Source organism: Periplaneta americana, chromosome 1, assembly GCF_040183065.1.
Source record: "Periplaneta americana isolate PAMFEO1 chromosome 1, P.americana_PAMFEO1_priV1, whole genome shotgun sequence".
In the NCBI taxonomy this organism is placed as follows: domain Eukaryota; kingdom Metazoa; phylum Arthropoda; class Insecta; order Blattodea; family Blattidae; genus Periplaneta; species Periplaneta americana.
The window spans coordinates 91,117,495-91,142,265 of record NC_091117.1 but is presented as its reverse complement, the minus strand read 5'-3'; the positions used below and the strand labels follow the sequence as shown (position 1 = coordinate 91,142,265).

Sequence of the window (24,771 nt, the reverse complement as noted above, 5' to 3'; positions counted from 1 at the left end):
TGGAATCTTGCACAGCAGTGTTTCTTCCCTGCACACTATTGTAAAGAATTTAAGTTTTAAGTATTAAAAGAAATCAATGGCCGCAAAATATTAATGGAGAAAACGGACACTATCTTCGTTGTTTTTCATCTTTCTTCATTGCTCTGTAAAACAAACTTTTACTTATGCATACACCTCGGAAATTCAATAATATTGCCAGCATGAATTTTTACAATGAATGTCCATATTTTGAGTAGCTTAACTTCATTTAGTGATATGATTACGAACATATTAATTTATTATCCATCTTGTAGGATCGTCAGAAATAGGATCACTATCACTTTTCGCCCTATTTAAGTGATAAAATGAAAATGGCCTAATTGATTCCGCGTCATTATTACTGATACTAATATCTGAAATGCCTGGCTCAGATAAGCCACATGTCCCACTATTTTCTGTACTGTTTGGCACATTATGACAATCAAAATTATGTAGACCTGACACTTCTCCACAAGACATTATTAGCTGATGTAAGGTAGTCCATGGAGCTAAAACCCTATTCCCTTATAACTTCAAATTTATGGCATGAAATCTTGATTACAGTTTATACTACATATCACTTGCACACCATATACCATATTTGCATTCATTCACTTACTCTTTTATTATTATTATTATTATTATTATTATTATTATTATTATTATTATTATTATTATTATTATTATTATTATTATGTGTGTGTGTATCTAATGCTCTGGATTTAACAATGAAGTCATCATCCTTCTTGCTTCCCAATATTTTGATGGAAGGTCCACAAATGTCCTAAAAGTTTCACAATTAGCCAATTATTATTAATACTGTTATAATTATATTTTTATGATACAAATTTGCGAGTTCTCGTCAGCTGTTCAGTTCTGACATGGCAGGTAGGCGGCGCAATCAGGCGCACTGGACTACAGCACAACTTCACAACGTCGCTCCCTTCCCGCTTGTGAGAGAGAGAACTGTCAATACCTTTCTAGTTTTGTATAGACTGTAGGTGACATTTCTTACATAATTTAGCACCTAGCATCGTAACTTTAAATGTTTTATAGAAAATCTGGAGGGTGAATGTGCATCTGCACAAGTATAATAATGTGCAGCATATTATTATTATTATTATTATTATTATTATTATTATTATTATTATTATTATTATTATTCTAGTGATGAGAAAAACTAATCCATGAGTCGTGATGTGGAAATGGGGGAGGAAGTGATAGTAATAAGGGTGGGAGTGAAAGAAGTAACTTAAAAGACTCTAATGCAGTGTCTGTTTGGGATATTGTTGGGGATTTTAAAGATTTTAGAAGCATGATGGTAAAAAAATTCGAGGAATTAAATCAAACGTTAAGGGAGCTGTGGGGAATAATGAAAATTGGTGAAAAATATGATGGGGGAGACGAGATTTGATAGTATAAGGAAGACAAGCGAGTGAAGTGCTAGTTACAAAGAGGGGGGAGGAGTGATCAGTGAAAGAAGTAGAGATCAGTGATGATAGCGATCTGTTTTACTAAGGTAAAAAAAATACTAGTGAATAGTATTTTTCGAGTTAATAAGTGACCAATATTGGTGAATCAGTAAAAGATCAAGAAAAGAGTAGATGGAAAGATTAATATCAAGGCATCAGAGTAACAAAGGTTGGAATTATTGATGGTGCACATAAGTTATTATAACGAATAGTGAACTGATTAATGAATCAGCTGTAGAAGTGAACTGGGATAAACAGTAACATACATCACCGACTAGCTACATATTACACTAGTCAGACTTCAGATGCATACAAACAATTGTTCTTCCTCTGACACATATCGTCAAGTGAGATGTACTGCCTGATAATAGATATACTGTACATATCAGCCAAAATCTCAATCAGAGGATATGTAATGATTGTTAATGGCGACACCGTATGCGTGAAAATGTGAGATCCACCACTGCATGTAAGAAACGCTGTGGCGAAATGTATATCATATCATTATTATTATTATTATTATTATTATTATTATTATTATTATTATTATTATTATTATCATTATTATTATTATTATTATTATTATTATTACCATAGTATTATTTGCTTCTCCTAATGCCTTACTGTCTGTAAATTGTTAAACTTTATCATAGGTATGTATATAATAAACAAAAGACAATAATTTATACAGTTAGCTATTATCCACAGATTAGCATATTTGCAGTAGGTTTTGGAACATATCCCCCCCCCCCACAGACAGGAGGGGATTACTGCATATATGGTGAACCGCAAGTAATGTCATTAATTTCAAGGGACTATTCTTTATGATATTTCAAATAGAAATGTTTAATACAATTTTGCTTGTTTTTGCTTTCTTTTCAAGAAAAAAATTATTTTATATGAAACATTTCATAGTGTATTTAGAAAGCTACTAAATTAATTCTCAATATGCTCAGACAATTTAAGAGAGTAGTATATTATGACAGTAAATGATTGAAAGAATTTTAGTTTTGTCCTTTAAATGTTCAAAAATTTGATCTGAACAAATGTAATTTTTAATTCTGAAAAGGGATTTTAAAATGTTAATTCTATCAATTATTAATAATATATTAATGCAGGAAGGAACATACAACATATGTTTCAGGTATACAGAGTAGTGATATAACTGTTCAGATTGTAGGGGGCAACAGAATAGATTAAAATAAATAAAAAACCTAGGCTATTAAGCGTTTTGGAATTAAGTGCATGGTTAATTAGAGTTAGTTACGGTTAGGTTAGGTAAGTTTAGGCTGTGATACGTTATGTTAGATTACAGTCGAAATATTTGAATATATCTTGGTTACGTTTTGTACATTTCAGATCATTTTGTTTCTTTTGTATGGCCAATAAAATTTGCGTTTATCAAAAGACAGTGATAATTGTTGATAAATAGGTTTCTAAAATGAGAGTCGATTGAAGGAAAGGCATAGAATAAAGATATCATTTGCAAAGGTCTTTGTTGCAAATACACTGCCTGTTTCGCAATGTTATCAACTCTCTCATTTCCAGGTATTCCACAGTGGCTAGGTATCCACTGAGATGTTATTTTCTTTTGAAAATTGAGTTTACTCAGCTGTTTTTGTATAGGAATAGTTCTCTCAGTACAGTAGTGGAAAAAAAAAAAACCGGAGCGACCCTTGTAGCTGATTTCAGAGCCTTGTTCACTCCAGAGCATGATAGACTGGTAACTAAGACTTTCGTGGTTCGAATCCTGCATGTGATGGAAACTTTTTTTTGTTCCTTATTCAAATCTATTCCCAATACTTTTCGATTGCTGGTAAAATTCATGTTCTGCGAATAATAAGTTAATTAAGTAGTAAAATATCGCTGCAATCTAAAAGTATTGGGAATAAATTTGAATAAGGAACAAATAAAGTTTCCTTCCCAGGCAGGATTCGAACCACGAAAGTCTTAGTTACCAGTCTATCGTGCTCTGGAGTGAACAAGGCTCTGAAATCAGCTACATGGGTCAGTCCGGTTTTTTTTGCCACTACTGTACATAATGTTGGTGTGTATTTAATTGAAGAGTGTGATCTCAAAACTCACTCAGTCCATTTGGCCATTTTTATGATATATATATATATATATATATATATATATATATGATTTTTTGAGACCTTTATCATTATATTTCAAGCTTCTTTTCTTCCAAAACAACGACAATCCTTGTTTAAAAGTTTGTGTTATTGTGCATGTCACTTGAAAACTTGCTCAGTCCGGACCAGTGGATTAAAAAAGGGTTAGGACAACCACTCGACAATTTTCGAACCTTTTTTTCCCCAAACGATGATTGCTGTTGTTGTTTAGTCAATTGTCCGAAGACAGGTCTGAACCTCACATGTGATACCAAGAAGACACCACTTATGAGGCAACTAGGCCAGGAGATACTGGAGTAGGGTGGCCAGTTCCTTTCCCCCACCATTGCATACAAACAATCGTTCTTCGTCTGACACATATCATCAAGTGAGATGTACTGCCTGATAATAGAGGTACATATCAGTCAGAATCTCAATCAGAGGGAAAACGATGATTATATGCTCGATTTTCGAAATGTAATAGAAAAAAAATATCTGAAACATAATTTCGACTGTAACCTAACATAACCTATCACAGCCTAAACTAACCTTAATCCAATGTTGTTTCTAATGCCAGGCATTTGACAATAAAGTCATTTGACCTCTTGCACTCCAATATCTCCTTAACCTAATGTAAACTAAGCTAAGCTAATCTAACCTAACCTGACCTGATCTCACCTAACCTAAACTAACATAACATTACCAGGTTAGCTTAGGTTTGCTTGGGTTAGTTAGGGTTAGGTTAGGTTAGTTTAGGCAGTGATATGTTATGTTAGGTTGCAGTCGAAATTATATATTTCCGAAATTTTTCTGTATTAACTTGAGAAAAATCGAGCATAAAATCGTCGTTTGTGGTGGAAGAGGGGTGGGAGTTCGAAAATCATTGAGTGGTCGTCCTCCAGAATTACCAAAAAAGTAGCCCAGTCCTGTCGTAAAAATGGACTGAATGTGTTTTGGGATCACACTCTTCAATTATATTAAAAACAGTTACCATGGAATCAGTAAATATGCAACTACTGTATATTTATCAGAAATTTAGAAACACAGTGAAGAGCAATCTTAATCGCCAAAAGTTTAGTACTAAGACTAGAGGTAGATGAACATTGTATGAAATAACTTTATTGATATTTTGGAATGTAATGTCCTGTACGTGATGTCTCATCATCAGTGTTTCGTGATCCATCTGTATAAATGTTAAGATAATTTTTATTTTTAAAAATGCCATTTAATTCCAGGGCCTCTGACTAAACGAGTGCAGAATCCATTTTAGAATAGAAAATGTTTTGTACTGTTATGTTTTATACCAAGAAAGTAAATTTTTACACCATATTATAGAAAATAGTTATTCTTTCAGAAAGTCGCATAAAATATTTTGTTATAAAATATAAGTGTGCTTTCTTTTATTACTCGTAAATAAAATTACATTGGGTGTATTGTCCATGTTACAACGATGACAACCATTCCTTACTCCGAACAACTTAAAAGATTTATGAAGATGAAAAAATAGGTTCATTAAATGGGATATCGAAACAATGTGTTCACTATATTTAATGAAGTTCAATACATACTGTTATCCAAAAACATAACACTTCTCTGAGTTTGGTGACTTCAAATAAAGTACATTTATCTTGAAGAAGAGAGGAATGAATGTCCTTTTCTCGCAAAAATAAACTACATATTCATAAAGTAAGAACAGTAAGAATTCCTTTTAGTAAAAATACACAAAAATAGTTAAATATATTACGTACTACTGATCAGGAAGAGAAAAAGGAATTGATTGGGCCACTGACTGAGGAGAAATTGCATACTGAAGGATGTACTGGAAGGAATGATGAATGGGAGAAAACTTCGGGGGCAGAAGAAGATAGTGAAAAATGTTTTTTAAATTCAAGAGGAATAGCCATACATATTAGTAAATCTCACCCAGATATTCATCGAGAACGTCTCATTCGTAAACAACTCCAATGTTCAACCATCGTGTGGAAGAACAATTCCAATAATTTAACTAATAATTCTGAAAACCACTCTACTGCTAATACAAGTCCTTTATCATTCTACAAACAAAATCTTTCTACTTGGAAGGATAAATTTAGCGCACAGTTATCCGACAATGTGTTTGATGATGTGACACAGCAATTCCTGATTTTCTTATCTGAAGCAATTGATTATCTGCCCGGACCCAAACATCCAACCAGGAAATATTACGAAGCAAGAAAACTAAAGTAAAATTTTAATAACCAGAGTACTTACAGTAGATCCACTAACCCAGGAAGAGCCACAAAACGAGACCGACAGAAAAGAAAAAACAGATTTCTCTATGAGAAAACACAATTCGACTACTTCAATCAATGGCGGAAAGCAATAAGAACAGTACTGAGTCAAAATAAACCAACGTGCAAATTAGATGTCAGCGAGGTGCAACAACTTTACAGTTCAAATTTTTCTCAACCAAATAACAATATTCGATCAGAATATCCATCCCATTACACCGAAGCAGAAATACTCGAATTAGATGAAACATTCCAGAAATCTATCACCAAGTCAGAAGTTGCACTTTCAATATCTCAAATCGCGGTGGACACCGCTCCTGGCCCAGACCACGTCCTGATGAGACTTCTGAAGGATGATACTACTGCAGAAATCATCTCCTCCATAGCTACAAGAATGCTCCAGACTGGTCACGTACCTCCATGCTTCCAGACCGCAAGAAGTGTTCTCATTTATAAATCTGGTGACGAAAATGACTTTAAAAACTGGAGACCAATTACTATTTGTTCCGTGTTACGTAGGGTAATTGAACGCGTCCTCGATAAACGCCTTCAAGAATACATAAAACTCAATCCTCATCAGAGGAGATTTACACATTCTCCAGGAACAATAGTTCATACATCCCTTCTCAGGTCCATTTTAATGTCCGCAAAATCGAAAAAATGTGATGCAACTCTCGTTTTCCTTGACATTAGTAAGGCATTAGATAATATCGGGCACTTGCACCTATCTAACACATTAGATAGCTTGCTTATTCCAAGCTTGTTGAAAACGTTAATTTTGAATCTTCAACTAAATAATTCCACTAGAGTAGAAATCAATCATAAAAAAAACTAATCCCATAGATTTACGAAAAGGAGTTATGCAAGGATCGCCCCTTTCACCTGCATTATACAATCTATGTACTGATCACATCCTTAATGAATTGTCAGAAGACTCGATCACTGCCGAATATGGTTTCAATCTTGTTTCAGGTTTAAAAACTATTACTGTACTTGGTTTTGCAGATGATACTGTTATCATAGCTAAAAACAAAAACTCTGCTTTAAAACTCACAAGGATGGCTATTGATCGTTTCAAAGCTATTGGTTTAGATATAAATGTAAATAAATCTGTAGCTATTAATATTTCTCGTGGTAAATTGCATCCAAATCAACTAAGCATTTCTGATGACACTACTGTTACATGCTTAACTGCAAATGAGCATGTACGCTACTTAGGTGTTAATTTTTCTGACGTTTGTATATTCGATTCCCAAACCGTTTTAAACGACCTGAAAACTAGATTAGATTTGCTAATTTCGTCGCCTTTATTACATCCTGATCAAAAGTTTTGTATATTAAATTCCTCAATTTGCCCATCATTAATCTACACATTTCAGACAATGCCCTTGAAAACAATATCCAATACTTTTTTAGATAACGCTGATAAAATTATTAAAAGCACTCTTAAAGAAATTTTGCAACTACCAGCTGACACACCCGATTCTATGATATATACACATCGTAAATATAAAAGTCTTGGTCTTTTTAGGGTACGCTGGGAATCCACGCTACAACACATTAACGGCTTAAGGGTATTACACAAAACTGATGATCCTTACATTACTTCCATTAGGGACCTTATTGAGGAGAGTAAAACATGTTTAAAGAGCCTTAAATTAACTCCTGCTAATTCTTTTTTAAATAATCGTGAAAATTTTGTGGACTCTCGAAAAGTTAGAGACGCTTTAAGAGAAAAAGAATTTGAAAATTAGTGTAAATTGCAACAAAAGGGTAAAGGAGTGATTCTTAACAAAGAGTTCCCCCCAGCAAACAACTGGATAAGAAATCACAAAGGTCTAACCCTCTCGGACCGAGCTGTACCGGGTAGAAGTCGGGATGGTACCCGCTGTAGGCGCTGTCTCAGCGAGATTGAAACTCTTCCCCATATCCTTGGCTTCTGCCCCTATAGTGAGGCCCTTCGCAACATCCGTCACCATGCTGTCCGTTCTATGTTGGCCGAGGCGCTGAAGGAAGTAGGGTTTACGGTCTATCAAGAAGTGCAGGGACTAGCCACACAAGGAAGTGTTCGGCGAATTGATATCATTGCCATTAAGAACAACTTGGCATACATTCTCGATCCCACCATCAGATTTGAGATACATGCAGATCAACCGCATGAGGTGGACAGTGAAAAGAAACGGATCTATGAACCAACAATCCCGTTCTATAAAGATAAATATAGCCTGTCCCACATTGATGTAATAGGTCTGATGGTGGGAGCACGAGGTACCATACCCTCCTTCTTTGCCAACAAATGTAAAAACCTGGGCCTAACACACAGCATTGTGAAGGAAATAGCCATTAGTGCCCTCAAAGGATCGGTTCAATATTGAGAAATCATTTGTATGGGAGTGATAATGGAAATTTCAAGTTATCTTAACTGATGGCTGTTGATTGGTTTCAGATATCAATGCCAATCAATCCGTACTATTATTTTTCTCGCGGTATATGGCATTCAAATCATTCTAACCTATCTGATGATATTTCCCCCCCCCCCTTCTTAACTGTAAATGAGCACAAACGCTACTTAGGTGTAAATTTTTCTGACATTTTGCATATTCAATTCCCTAACCGTTTCAAATGTATATCATTTTACCTTTTAGGTGTGTTTCCAAATTATATGTAATACGCTTTGTCAAATCTGGCAACCTTTTCATAAGGGAAGCTAAATTTATTTATATTATAAGATGATAATATTATATGAATCCTATTTGGAGACTAAGAGAAAGGCATGAAATAGGAAAGATTGAAGAATGCTGGATTTGCAGTGAAAGACCTACACTTGGACAGAAAACTATGAATGAAAAATGAATATGATATACTGAAAATGTGTGGAATTTTCTTATATAATTTTTATGATTCGTATCAATAACACGAAAAAGCAAAAAGTGTACAATAAAATTACGTTATTTCGTTTTAATTTTATTTAATATTTGACATAAAATGGTCTTTTACTTTCTCTTGTTATAATCCCACACTTCTTCTAACAATAAGAAACACAGGTTCAGTTAATCAAATGTGCTAATATTGTAAGAGTTACACTGGAGGGTAATTTTAAGAGTCAACAATTATTTAACAATAAAATAATCATGTCCTAGAGCAACTGACTATAAAAATATTATCTATTAGAAAACAATGTGGGAACAAGAAACGAGTTTTCTGTAAAAAGTCATAAAGAGTTTAATGAATATAATTGGTTCACAAAATTTAATGAATGGCAGACACAATGTTATGGTCAATAATGCTACAAAAGAAACTCTTCAGGATAATTCTATAATTGTCCATGCTTCTACATTTTCTTTATGTTTTAGTCTCTTGCCACTCCTTCCTGTATCTGCAATACCACCATTTCCTCTTAGCTGAGGATGTGGGTTGTTTGCCATGTTAGTGATGATACAGTAAAGAATTAATTTATCAAGGTCGTTGAATTTACTGTTATAAACAAACTGAAACTTTTTAGGAGGGTTTCTTTAAGAACCCAATCTTCATGGAATGCTCAACTTTGAATGCATTTGTGTACGCGTGTGTGTGAGAGAGAAGGGTGGGAGGGAGAAAGGGAGGGAGAAAGAGAGAAAAGCAGACAGAAAGAGCCCTCATTAATAGCTCCTATGCACATGGAAGAAAATTAAAACCACATTTGGTGTACAGTTATGAAGTTCCTGAAGGGCACACAAATGAGGGCAAGTGTTTCTCCTTTAATATTAAAGGTACACCAAGGAGAAATTTTTGGCTAGCTTTTTTAGTTCACATTGTCTACGTTTATCTGTGTGTATAATATCTTCACATTTTTTTATGCTTTCTACAAATGATATGCTATACAGGATTGACATAGGCTGATTAGGCTCTTTTAAAAGGAAGGTTTTTAAGTACCGGTATAGAGAACTGTTCTCCCTGACCATATAGCCCAGAAAATGCTACAAATGGTAACACTGAACCATAATCATGAAAACCAATAAACACTCGAAATTCAATGGCTCCAGCTATTTGTTTTACATTTCAGCCATTTCAATGAAATTTTCATGCACAACCTTTCTCTGCATCAAGAAACATAATATCTTCATTAAATATTTAATCTCTAGCAGTTGCATATTTCTTATAGCAGCGTTTCCAACTTTAAATATCTGGGAATCCTAGCATAAAATGTTAAACTCCTTGTGGATTGTAGCTATGTTACCCAAGATAAAACTACACAACGTAATACTGAAATAAATTAATAAATTGCCCAGAATATCAATCAGCAGTCCAAAATAAGGGAAAGCCTGTTCCAAGCATCAGAGCAATCAGTGAAGAGAAAATATAAGTAATAAATCAATACATAAATAACAACTTACTTACTTACTTACTTACTTAAGGTTTTTAAGGAACCTTGAGGTTCATTGCCACTCTCACATAAGCCCGCCATCGGTCAATATCCTATGCAAGATTAACCCAGTCTGTATCATCATATCCCACCTCCCTCAAATCCATTTGAACATTATCCTCCCATCTACGTCTCAACCTCCCCAAAGGTCTTTTTTTCCTCTAACCTCCAAACTAACACTTTATATCTGCGGTGGCTGAATGGTCAGACCTTCAGACTGTCATGCAGGCAGCCGAGTTCGATTCCCGGTCAGGAGTGGGATTTTTTCATTGAAAAAATCCATAGTGACACTTGTGGCAGACAAGGTCGCAGTTGGAGTTTTTCCCAGGGTTCTCCCATTTTTCCCCAAATTAGGCATTTACATCATTCCGTTACCATTTCTCCACTTCATTATCATTCCGTAGCATTCCCCGAACAGCGGCCGGCGACCCATGGAGGGGGTTAGTCTAGGGACAAATGAGGCTGCCTGCTCAAAACCTGGACCAGAGAACCTTAGTGTGGTCAGCCGGTGTGGGTTTGAGAATGTGTATCCAGAGGGCTAGCACAATAGACTGAACAAGGTCACAGTGCTGGGCCATAGTGCCCCGCCCTCCATTAAATTCAATTCAAAATTCAATTCAACACTCTATATGCATTTCTGAATTCGCCCATACGTGCTACATGCCCTGCCCATCTCAAATGTCTGGATTTAATGTTCCTAAATAAATAACAACAAAAATAAAAAATGAAAACATAAAATAAGAGGTCAGTAAAAATGTAATATGGTAACACATTCTCATTTTGTCACCGAATAATAATTTGGCAGTGGAATTTTAGCATGGCAATTCCCTTTCCAGACACAGGATAAACTAAGGAGCTGCAGTTATTAATCCTTTTCATTACACAAATCGTGGTTTGATTTAACTATCAATTTATATTCAATTAATTTTATATTATTGCCAGGAATAATTATATATTATTATGTAACGAAATATAAGAGAAAAGTGAATGGCCTGAAGATTTCATGGAGACAGGTTGCTGCCAATACCGAAGAAAAATAATGCCAGGAAATGTAATGACTAATCAACCTGATATCACACTTGGCAAAGATACTCTTGTGAATACTGAATCAACGTTTATATTCTAAGACAAAAAAAATATTAGGAAAATGAGCAATTTGGCTTCAGGAAGAGGAAAGGTATGAGAGATACAACTGGACTGCCGCAAACAATCAGCGAAAGATACTAGAGAAAAATAAAGAAGTGTATGTAGCATATGTGCACTTGGAAAAGGCTTCTAACAGAGTGGACTGGAATAAAGTTATGAGGATCTTGAAGAGGACTGATGTCGATTGACAAGGCTATTCAGCAATTTTTAAATGAAACAAGTCAAATTTAGGATAAGAGAAGAAATGTCAAAGGGAAGTAGAATAGGGAGAAAAGTACAACAAAGATGGACTTCATCACCTACCCTCTTCAACATTTATTTGGAGGTTTTAATGAAGAACTGTTTTTAGAACATGGAGGAATAACAATAGGAGGAAGAAGAATTAAGTGTATAAGATTTGTTGATATGGAATTGTTGGCAGAGAAGGATATGATACTAAGGAATATGCTAGTCGAGTTAAAGGACACTGTGAGCAGTATGGGATGAAAGTAAATGCAAAAAAAGACAAAGGCCATGATTATTGGAAGAAGAATAAAGAAAATAAATGTGTGAATTCGAAATGAGGCAGTAGAAGAAGTAACAAGTAATTTGGGACGATAATGATGATGATAAATAATAACAATAATAATAATAATAATAATAATAATAATAATAATAATAATAATAATAATAATAATAACAATAACAACAATAATAATGGTTTATTTTAACTGGCACAGTTAAGGCCATTCGACCTTCTCTTCCACTCAACCAGTATGATACAAAATTACTACATTGCTATAAACAAAACATGGTTAATATAATACAATACCATACAATACAATACATAATTAATATAATACAATAACAATTCTTTTTATCTTCCTTACACATCAATAAAATAATTATGTAATAATAATGATGACAATAATAATAATAATAGTCTTATTTAAATATAATTAAATTATTAAACTCGATCATGATTATAATTATAACTTCAATTTGACTGCGTCCGTAAGAAATCGTTTAGCTTTTTCTTGAAAGTAGTTATTGTCTGGCAGCCCCTAATCTTCTGAGGTAGAGAATTCCATTCAAGGGGGATTGAGACAGTAAAAAAGGATGAATAGTGGGATGTTTTATGGGGAGGAATTGCTAGGATTTGGCTCTCTTGTGATTTCGTGTATAGATTGTGATTGGAGGATAAGTAGTTAAACTGGGAATGCAGATAATTTGGAGTAGAAGTGTGGAGAACTCGAAACAAAAGAGACAGCAAATGAAGTGTTCTATGGTTATTGAGTAGCAGCCAGGATAAATATTTGAACGAGGGTATACTATAGTCAAATTTGCGAGAATTGCCGATGAATTTTACATACATATTTTTCACACGCTGCAGCTTGTTCGAAAGTTCAAATCTGTAAGTATTACATCGCAACAGTCAAACAGTGGTAATACGAGGGTTTGTACTGAAGTCTGTTTCAATTTTGGTGGGAGAAAGTACCATAAATAATAACATGAGCTGCTACCATGAAGTTAAAAGGAAGATAGCAATGGCAAAGGAAGCATTTCACAGAAAAAGACGCATCTTTTGCGGATCTCTGTAAAAAGAACTAAGGAAGAGACTAGTGAAGTGCTCTGTATGGATCAGAAACATGAACATTACGACGAAGTGAAAAGAAACGATTGGAAGCATTTGAAATGTGCATATGGAGAAGAATGGAGTGTGTGAAATGGACAGGCAGAATAAGAAATGAAGCTGTGCTAGAAAGAATGGGTGAAGAAAGAATAACGCTGAAACTGATCAGGAAGAGGAAAAGAAACTGGCTGGGTCCTGGCTAAGAAGAAACTGCCTACTGAAAGATGCACTGGAAGAAATGGTGAATGGGAGAAAAGGTTGGGGCAAAGACATCAGATGACACGCAACATTAAGATATATGGATTGTATGTGGGACCAAGAGAAAGGCAGAAAATAGGAAAGATTGGAGAATGCTGGGTTTGTAATGAAAAACCTGCTCGTGAGGCAGAAAATTAAGAATGAATGAATTTGGTAATATTTACTAATTTGATAATGCAACATTTGTCAACAAGACAGTGATTGTAATATATTAATGTTATTTATGATGATGATAATAATAATAATAATAATAATAATAATAATAATAATAATAATAATAACAATAATAATAGTTTATTGCAAAACAATCTCCTGAATTTACAAGTTGCCAAAATGACAAGGTATAACAATATACAATAATAATGGTAATGAATAACTAATAATTTAAAAATTAATATAAAATGTTACTTTAGAAAATGAGTTACAACAAAAGTAATATTAAAATGAAATTCAATCTTCCCTTATAAACTGTTGTACGAATGATTTTTTTAATATGTGCAAGGATCTCCTAATTACGATGATAACAATTGTCTTAATTTTATTTACAGATACTCCAAGACGTTTCAATATTTCCACAAAATGGCTTGAAATAGTGCCACACGCACCCACCATCAATCCAAACACCTCTATCTCAAATGAACCATCATTTGTTGAATGGCTAAAGTACCAGTTTTTTCATACAAAAGAATTTAATTCGAATTCCTGAAAAGTCAAGAGGAATTTGTGGAGGATAATGGGAAAGTTCCCTATCCCTATTGCAATTCCACTAATTCACTATAATTTACTATCAATATCCAACACAAGAAATACAATGACAAAGTGGTAATAACGATCCATGGAGTGAAAATGAATATTACACAGTTTTAATTTCAAATGTTCATTATTATACAGCTGTTGTTTATTGACTGAGGTATAGTCATCTGCTGAGAATATGGCAGTTACAAGTGCTATAAAAATATGTAATGAAATACCTCACAAAACATGCTGGAAATGACTGTAGTGCTCTGCTACACAAAAAGTTGTAGCTTTTGTACATATTCTAACTCACTCTCTTACATTTTTCAAACAGAATACGAGGGTCATTTCATAAATAATGCACAGGTTGGCAGAACTGTGAAGTGGATGACGCAACACCAATGAAAATTGAAAATTACGTCAGTTGCAGTTGAAGGATTGAGGAAGGAGCACGTGTTTTCGTTTCATCCATAGCATACTATGTGTTTATGTAACGAGAGCTAGATATGGAGCCTACACGTGTCTCGGATACTGTCACGATTGAAGACCAAAGATCGAATCTTTATGTGACAAAACCCTCCCACAGAAATCCACATTTCCACAGTGTTTTGAGTGGAGTTTGTAATGAACTTACAGTGAACCACAATACAGTTTGTTGTTGGGCTACTCGTTTTTGTGATGGTCCTGTCAGCAAGTTTGCAATGTACAGATGTTTCTGCTTCTGTGAGGGACTCACCGTGCATAAATTTTTTTCTTTTTCAAATTCTTTGTCAAAATATGGAATACTGAATTTAGTGAAATCTCCATAGCTTATGAAAATTCTTTACAAGTCACTCAACAATCTTCTTGAAGAGCATCCGCCACAAGTATCACACTTTGTTCATGTGTTGATGTTTTTGGCCTACCTGGTCTTGCATCGTCGTCTAAGCTGACATGAAAACAAGTAGCCCAATGAGACTTTATTATGGTACATTGTAAGCTGACCACAAACTCCGCTCTGCTGTGGATTTCTGTGAAGTTTTGCCACATAAAGATTTAATCTCTGATCTTCAATCGTCACAGTACCCGAGACATATGTAGGCTCCATTTCTAGCTCTCATTACCTCGTATTCTATGGATGAAAGGAACACCTACTGAATGAATTCCCTTTGTGTCAAACGAACAGATTTGTGCATTAAATACACTTTACAGGAAAAATCGTATGTTCCAACCTTAGACGTCTACCATTATGGTTACTGAAATGGAACAAATCTTAACCTTGATGTTATCAAGATACTAAATGAAGTTCAAGTAGATATAGGCAATGAGTACAAGAAAACATGTGTATGGTGAGATATCAATATTTTTCGCACTGATATTGCAAGAATGTTAATTTTTCATTCAATTAGCTCTTGTCTTCCCAGCAGGTGATTCCACTGGTGACTGGTAAGCAAAACTCCGTGTAACAGTTAACATTTAAAAATGAAGCTCTGTATTTGACAATGTGTTAACAAAAACAATAACTAAACACTTTATTCAAAATATAGTAAACTGATAAGGCATGAAGTTAATGTGGTGTTATTAAAATATGAGAAAAATTTTAGTGATCCATATTATAGGTATAGAAGCTCCAGAAATAATATTTACAAAAAAAAAAATGGTATGTTATTTGATACAGAAACAATATTGACACAGTTCATCAAAAACTAATGCAACATTCAAATGCATATTCATGTCTGCAATGTAGGCCTATATGCAAATTCTACAGTCCTACATAATCTTGGAATGGTGTTAATTTACGTGTTATCAGCGTGAGGAATGGGTAGTTAGTGATAAGCTGTTTTCAATGCAAACTACTTTCCACACATTTTTCTAGACAAACACTTTAACAGTTGAAATTAGCTTACCTTGATATGCGTTTTAAGAGTCTTCTTTGTCTTAAGTGTAGTGTTGCAATGCCGGCAGTGGAAAACTAGGGCAGTGGGGTGTGAGTCTCGGAAGTGCTCTCGCATCAGGGCAACACTTGGGAACGTGAGGAGGCACATCTTACACTTGTATGACACAGACTTGAAGACGGGGCGGTCCAGATGGGATTGCTTCACATGGCGGTTTAAACAAACCTATGGCCATAAGAGTATATCTGTTATTAGTCTCATATAAGAAATACCACATTATTTCTTAACATACAGCACTAAATTATGGGATTTTGCATGTAAGTTGTCTAGAATTAGAAGGCTATAGGAAATTAAGATATAAATTATAATAGTAAATAGTATTTACACATAAAATAAACAGGTATGTCTTCTATGTCACACATTATCAAAAAATGAAAAATATGAGAATTAATAAATAAAACTTATTCACTACATGTTTAAAAAAACAAAAACAAACAATTCATCAATATGGTAGTAAGTAAAATTTTATTTCAACAATTATACGAAATAACATAATATACATTCTTCATCACAATGAGAATAAATAAAACTTGCGGAAAAAAAACTTGTTTCACAAGGTCTGATAATAATTCAATTATATATTCTTTTAATGGCCTCAAAGTTAATGCATACACTACTTCTTCCAGTTGGAACTGAGGCTCCGTTCAGAAAAGATAAAATATAAAATAATACACCAGTCTTCACAGTTTCTGTTTGAATGTGCTTCCACTATTATAATATAAAATATTATAAAACCTTTACAATTTAAGATTTATTCAAATATTAATACATAAAACAAAAACTGAATTACATCAATTGATATTTTTATTAATATTACGTTAATTATGTATATATATATATATATATATATATATATATATATATAAAATTTGTAAGGATTTTCGAAAGTATTTTGTATTTAAATACATAAAATTGATGTATTCTGTATTTCAAATACCCAAAATACTTTTTTCTTCTTCTTGTCCAAGTTTTGGATTTGGATTTGAAGAATGAACTTTTGTCTTATTTGCCTACCCATTTCAGATGTGCTAGGCATACACTTAGTTTTCTTGCCACAACTGATTTCCTTAATGCCATAAAGAAATCCCCAACAGCATCAAGGAACCATCACCCAACACGTGCTAAATGTTCAGCATTATGGAATGCATCTAGGAGACTCAAATCCTCAGAAATTATATCAGACATCTTGATAAATATTCATTAAAGTTTCCTTGCCCAACTCAATGGAATCCTCTTTATGACTCAATCTCTCAAATATTGCAATTCAAACTTGATATAAATAGTATATGTGAAAAACTGGGATTGCCAAGCTTCAAAAATGTTGAGTTTCAGTACCTTAAATAACACTGTGCAGTTCTGAAACCCATTGCCATAGTCCTTGATTTAATGCAAAATGAGAAGACATGCTATTACGATCAACTTTTGTCCACATTAATTTCCCTCAAAAACAGATTACATATTCTGTTATCTAGCAATCTACGCTATTCTAATCCCAGAAGCAAATTGAGCTATTTTGGCAGCTTGCTTCCACTATCTTTGAAGATGAGATGGCTACCTGACACTGCCTCACCAAGTGATAAGAAGAGGATACAGAATATATGCGTGAAATCAGCTGAGCAGTTCTCTGCTATATCTTTGGTCAATTCAGACAATGAAAACAATTTTTATGTTTTCAACTTAAGTACAACAGACTTTGAAAAGGAAAAAGAAAAGAACTTGTCTACTGTGGAGTATGAGCTCATACAATTCTTCAATGGCAAAGGGACAACCCTGTGCACTCTAGAGAATTACCCAACAGTGAAACAAGCTTTTATGAAGTATAATACAAGTTTGTATTCCTCTGCCCCTGTAGAAAGACTGTTCTGTTTTGCAGGATTTATTCATTCACCAGCAAGGGAATCCTTATCTGATAAACTTCTTGAGAAACTGGATTTTTTGAAAGGTAGCAGTAGTTATTCATATGTAGCATAATTTCATTGCTGACCGGGAAAAGGAAGCGCGCACGCGCACGCACGCACACGCGCGCGCGCACACACACACACACACACACACACACACACACACACACACACACACAGAACCGTAAATAATGTCATTAATTTCAGGGGGTTATTCTGCGAGATATTTAAAACAAAAAAGTTTAATATAATTTTGCTGTTTTTCTTCCTTTAAGAGATAAAAATTGTTTCATATTAAACATTTCATAGCGCGTTTTGGGAAAACCATTGATTTAATTCCCAATATGCTCAGTCAATTTAAGGGAGCAGTGTATTATGATAATAAATAATTGAAAGAATTTTAGTTTTATCTTTCAAATGTGCAGGAATCTGATCCAAACAAATGTAACTTTTCGTTCTACAATGGAATTTTAAATGCTTTATCTGAACTGGTTACATTAAGAGAGTAAATTTTTACACTCATTAATATTATTAGTATTATGTTAGTTTCCTTCAGTAAATATAGTGGCTGTGGGGCAGAGGTACATTTATGGACAACTATGAAAACTACTTATTTTCTCCTAAAAGTTACCAGACATACTATTCACAACAAAAGTAGAACATCAATCTTGTGTCAAGTTTAATTCAATTACTTTTATGAGAGGATTTGCAAAGCTTGCTGGTATATTCATCAATGCGGACTTTTTTTCCTAGTGAATTTTAATGTTTTTTTTTTCTTTTTAGTGGGTTATTTTACAATGCTGCATCTACATCTCAGATTATTTAGCATCTGAATGAAATGAAGGAGATAATGCCAGTGAAATGAGTCCAGGGTCCAGCGCCGAGTTACCCAGCATTTGCTCATATTGGGTTGAGGAAAAACATTGGAAAAAACCTCAGCCAGGTAATTTGTCCTGACTGGGATTCGAACCTGGGTCACCTGGTTTCACACTAACTGTTACTCCAAGGTGTGGACATTTTAATGTTCAGAAAATTATCATCCAGATAAATTACATCAAATGTTGTTATTGTGCTATGTTTTCACTCATTATTCCTCGAATAATTATCAGTTCATTAAACCACAGTAGGAAAGATTGGAGAAAGCTGGGTTTGCAGTGAAAGACCTGTCCTTGGGCAGAACACTATGACTGAATGAATAAACCACACTGACAACCATGATAGTTCAAAAACAGAAAATTTTAATGTAATTTTTCGATTTGAGAAACATTCACAAGGATAATAGCTGTCAAATTAAGAGGAGAAATATTTGTTCTATTTAATTTACTCATCTAGTTTCTTAAATTGAATCCAAACTGCGTGTGACACAATAGTGAAAGTTCTGCTTTACAAACTTAAATGGCGCTATTTTATTGCAGCCATTCTTCTGAAACTGAACAGAACACTCTATCCTGACTTAAAAATAATACCACAAACTATATATGAAATTAAAATATTATAAGTAAACCTATTAAATATACACAAAACATAAGTGTCATAAAATAAAGAGTGAACCATAATTCGCGCATATGCAAGCCACCACGCAATTTACCATTGCAAACTATGTCCAAATTATTCTTTCAAAAAATTGTGCCGAGGCCCTAATTTCCGAGAAAAATTTAGTTCAAATTACACAATCTGGCAATGCTGGATAAACAGTAGCATGGGAGTAGATTGGATCCAACATCAGTCAGCCATGTAAGTAGTTGCTTTCATCACCTCGTGGTAACACGGACATCTTCATATCGAAGAACGTAACTGTACATGTTCGAATCCTTGTCTCTCCACTTATTTTTTTATATACAAAGTTGTTTTTAATATTAGCATTTGACCGCTTTTGGAACTTATTTATTTCAAAATGAATTACAATACAAAGAATTTTCATTAACTCACTTATTGACGTAGCTTTTTATTATGTATTTTTAAATCTTAGGTTGTTTCTTTAGTAGTCACAATACATTTTTACACTTGCTGTTGTTGTTTAGTCAACTGTCCGAAGACAGGTCTGAACCTCACAAGTGATATCAAAAAGGCACCACTTATGAGACAACTAGGCCAGGAGATAATGGGGTAGGGTGACCAGTTCCTTTCACCCTCCATTGCATACATTGCCAACTAGCTACATATTACACTAATCAGACTTCAGATGCATACAAACTGTTCTTTCTCTGACATATATCGTCAACTGAGATGTACTGCCTGATAATATATGTAGATATCAGACAATCTCAATCAGAGGATTTTTTTATACTTGTTGCACTGTATTTCATTTATTTACAGCTCAAAAGCATTACCCTTATACGACAACAAAAGTCTGCATGCCTAATAATGTCTTGCTGTACGTTATGCAACATATCCCTGTTGACAGTCATTACAGCTACATGAAGCCATGCAATAAGATCCATCGAGCTCTGAAGGAGTTTATTATTTAAATTAAGTACATAAAAAAACGACTTGTTAGCGAACTCAAACCAATGAACCTCATGTTGCAGTTCTACACTCCTTCACTTTACCCCTAGACTACAAGAAGATGTAACTGAAGCGGGTTAAGTAATGATGGTTTGACTTTACATTCATGCTACCATTTATCCAGCATTGCCAGATTGTGTAATTTAAACTAAATTTTTCTTGGAAAATAGAATCCAGGCGCAATTTGCAGAAAGAATAACTTGGACATAGCTTGCAATGGTAAATTGCGTGGTGGCTTGCATATGCGCGAATTATGGCTCACTCTGTATAGGCTACTAGAGCTATAGTCGTAATGAAGTTACGCAAACAATTATCCAATCATTCATAGATCATATCATATTTTCTACAATAACAAAACAATATCAAATCCATTGCATGACAGCCCATGAAGGCCCAAGCTTACCAACCAATTCCTGGCCTCACGTCCACTTGCCTCAGCAGCAGTGAACAATCATCCAACCAATACAGGGCTAACATGTGGTTAGCATAATAATCTCCTCAGCCATTTTAGCTGGCTTACAAACTCATGTTCCAGTCCCATACACTGGACGAAATTTCATTAAAAAATTTCTTACCCCTCATGACTCAACCTGTGCTCTTTCCATAACACTAATCCAAGACATGACATCTTACACCATGCAGCTACAGTGTGGCACATTTTCAACACTAAATTCTTTAACATTACTTAAATTTCAAGTATTTTTTTTTTCCTTTTTTTTTTTTTAGTAGGTTATTTTACGACGCTTTATCAACATCTTTGGTTATTTAGCGTCTGAATGAGATGAAGGTGATAATGACGGTGAAATGAGTCCGGGGTCCAGCACCGAAAGTTACCCAGCATTTGCTCATATTGGGTTGAGGGAAAACCCCGGAAAAAACCTCAACCAGGTAACTTTCCCCGACCGGGAATCGAACCCGGGCCACCTGGTTTCGCGGCCAGACGCGCTGACCGTTACTCCACAGGTGTGGACTTTTTTTTTTCAACTAATGGGGGATACTTGACTGTTGGCTCATACGAAGCCAGTTATGTAGAGCAATTTACTGGTAGAATCATTGCTTAGGGTGCACCATAGGAGGTTGGTCAATGCTACACCCATGATGAGATGAGATTATGATTTGTTGGGATGCTACAGGGGAACTGGAACTTCCAGAGAAAACCCCTGTCTTACCTGGATGACAGGACTGCCCAATACAAGTTACAAAGCAGGGATATGCCAGAGACTGAATCCAAGTCCACATGATTATAAGTCCAGCACTCTAGCTCCTATAACATTATAGTGGCACTACATTAAAATGTAAAAAACAAGAAAATTCCTCTTAATCCCTCTTTTGTTTTAACTTATTCCTTAACAGGATATAATTAGTCAAAAAGTTGCAATACATCAGTAAACTCTTAACAAGTCCAGTTCACATTTAATCCGAATAATTTTTTTTTAAACATTGTGGAAATGTGGAAATAAATTTGAATCACATAAATTTCTACACTCTGGATACAATAATTATCAGTGTGAAATGTTTCACTGTTCCAAAAGTGGGAATGGCCTATTCTCTCTATCTCCACTCCCTCTATTCTTGTTTAGCATCAAATAGTTCTTATAAGATCTCAGAGCTGAATGGATGTCGTAAATCATATATATATATATATAATAATCCCAAGTGTGACACACACACACACACACACACACGCACGCACGCACGTGCGCGCGCGCACATACACACGTGCACAGGCACACACACTCTCTCCTAGCCGATAAAAAAATAAATGTAAATTCTAAATTATTTTATTACGTGTTTAAACATTCACAAAGTACGAATATGAATTACTTTAACTATACAATACAAATGTATAAGGGTACAGTACATTATTCATAGATTTCAAAAAAGCATATGACTCGGTTAAGAGAGAAGTTTTATATATCTTTATTGAATTTGGTATTCCCAAGAAACTAGTTTGACTAATTAAAATGTGTCTCAGTGAAATGTATAGCAGAGTCAGTATAGACCAGTTTCTATCTGATGCTTTTCCAAGTCACTGAGGGCTAAAGCAAGGAGATGCACTATTACCTTTACTTTTTAACTTTCTCTAGAACAGGACTGGGCACCAAGAGCGAATTCTACTCTCTCACGGGGAGCCATATGACTTCTCTTCAACCCCTTTCTTCCCCTCTGAACACAGCGCAGCATTAATGCCATGATGGATGAATATTAAGTGTCCCTGTTTAGAGTTTGCATTCGCTCCGGTGCCCAGCCCTACTCCAGAGTATGGCATTAAGAAAGTCCAGAATAACAGAGAGGGTTTAGAATTAAATGGGTTCCATCAGCTGCTTGTTTATGCAGATGACGTGAATATGTTAGGAGAAAATCCACAAACTATTAGGAAAAACACGGAAAGTTTACTTGAAGCAAGTAGAAAGATAGGTTTGGAAGTAAATCCCGAAAAGACAAAGTATATATGATTATGTCTCGTGACCAGAATATTGTACGAAATGAAAATATAAAAATTGAAAATTTGTCCTTTGAAGAGGTGGAAAAATTCAAATAGGCTATCTTGGAGCAACAGTAACAAATATAACTGACACTTGGGAGGAAATTAAATAAAGAATAAATATGGGAAATGCCTGTTATTATTCGGTTGGGAAGCTTTTGTCAGCCAGTCTGCTCTCAAAAAAGCTGAAGTTTAGAATTTATAAAACAGTTATATTACCGGTTGTTCTGTATGGTTGTGAAACTTGGACTCTCATTTTGCGAGAGGAACAGAGGTTAAGAGTGTTCGAGAATAAGGTGCTTAGGAAAATATTTGGGGCTAAGAGGGATGAAGTTACAGGAGAATGGAGAAAGTTACACAATGCAGAACTGCACTCATTGCATTCTTCACCTGACATAATTAGGAACATTAAATCCAGACGTTTAAAATGGGCTGGGCATATAGCACGTATGGGTGAATCCAGAAATGCATATAGAGTGTTAGTTGAGAGGCCAGAGGGAAAAAGTTCTTTGGGGAGGCCGAGACATAGATGGGAGGATAATATTAAAATGGATTTGAGGGAGACAGAATATGATTGTAGAGACTGGATTAATCTTGCTCAGAATAGAGACTGATGGCAGGCTTATGTGAGGGCAGCAATGAAATTCCGGGTTCCTTAAAAGTCATAAGTAAGTATACCATACAAATACAGTAGTCTTTTACAATCAATAACACTATAGAATGTAAATGTTAACATAATGATATAATGTTATAATGAAAAATCGCTCAAAATGAGGAAGCTCTTTCATCAATGTGTAATACTGACTTTTATATTATGCAGAAACGTGTAATATATGAAAAAGTTGAAAATATATAGTTTTACAAACACATGTGTTTTAGGGGTATACGTACAAATATTTTGATTTTTTTTTAAGAAAAATACATATAAAGGAATGCCCTACTTACTGTTTCCCACTCCCCACATTTGACGGCAGAATTCACTGATGCTAAATTAGCTGATATTCATTTAACCTAGGGGACAGCAAGAGAATCTGCAACCATGGCAAGGTATAGTTTGTTCGAATTCCACATTAACATCTAAAATCAAAGGCAAGACGGTCTTGAAGTCAAATGTCAATTAAAGCCGATAAGATGGAAAGGACTGCTCCAATTTCACTGAACCAACAATGGGAGTGCATATTGCTTTAGCTATTCTAATAGAACACGTTGAGTAGATGTTGCCAGGATTAATTTCAATAGTTCTTTACAAACTGCAATCACTGGAATCAGTTTATACACCATGTGTGTAGCTGAGTCAATAAGTGGAATTCGAAACTATTACAGCTCTACTGGCTACAATTTCTAAATCGTGGGATTCCAAATAGAGTAAATAAATTTATGTTTGTTGCTATACACAAAGACTCTAGCTATAGGATCTTTTAGTTCTCGGATCATGGACCACAATATGAAATTGTTTTCTCCTGTATTGCCCAACTTTTCTAAAAAAAAAAATTCTACATTAGTTAAGAAAATATTAACTTTTGTTAACTATTGAAAGATTATTTTATTTCGTATGCTTCTTTTATTTTAAGAACAAAAATTTGTAAATATTAATTTCAAATCTTTCGTGATAGTTTAGAAGTGAATGCCACATAATTTATAAAGCCATTTCTTATTTTAATAATTTAGGTAACATTATGTTATTATGTCACATGTCTGCTGTTTACGGCGAACACAGCATGTCATGTTCGCATGAACTGGAATGGCACAAGAGATTTCGAGAGGGACACATGTCATCGCAAGACGATGCTCACCCAGGACAGGTTCATCGTGCCATCACTTCTGCTCAAATTGCTGAGGTTGATGATCTTATAAAGGGAAATCGACGTATCACTGTGAAAGAACTTCGTCATTTGGTGGGAATAAGTCACAGTTACATACAC

General features: G+C 34.6%; 1 protein-coding gene across 2 annotated transcripts in view; it reads right to left on the bottom strand.

Moving 5' to 3' along the window:
* Window positions 1–24,771, bottom strand: part of LOC138698154 (uncharacterized) — a 102,326-nt gene that overhangs the window by 50,955 nt on the left and 26,600 nt on the right. For both annotated transcript variants that reach the window (XM_069823900.1, XM_069823909.1), the window contains exon 3: window positions 15,914–16,126. In XM_069823900.1, coding sequence (XP_069680001.1) covers window positions 15,914–16,126 — 213 coding nt within the window. The remainder of the gene's footprint in view (window positions 1–15,913; window positions 16,127–24,771) is intronic.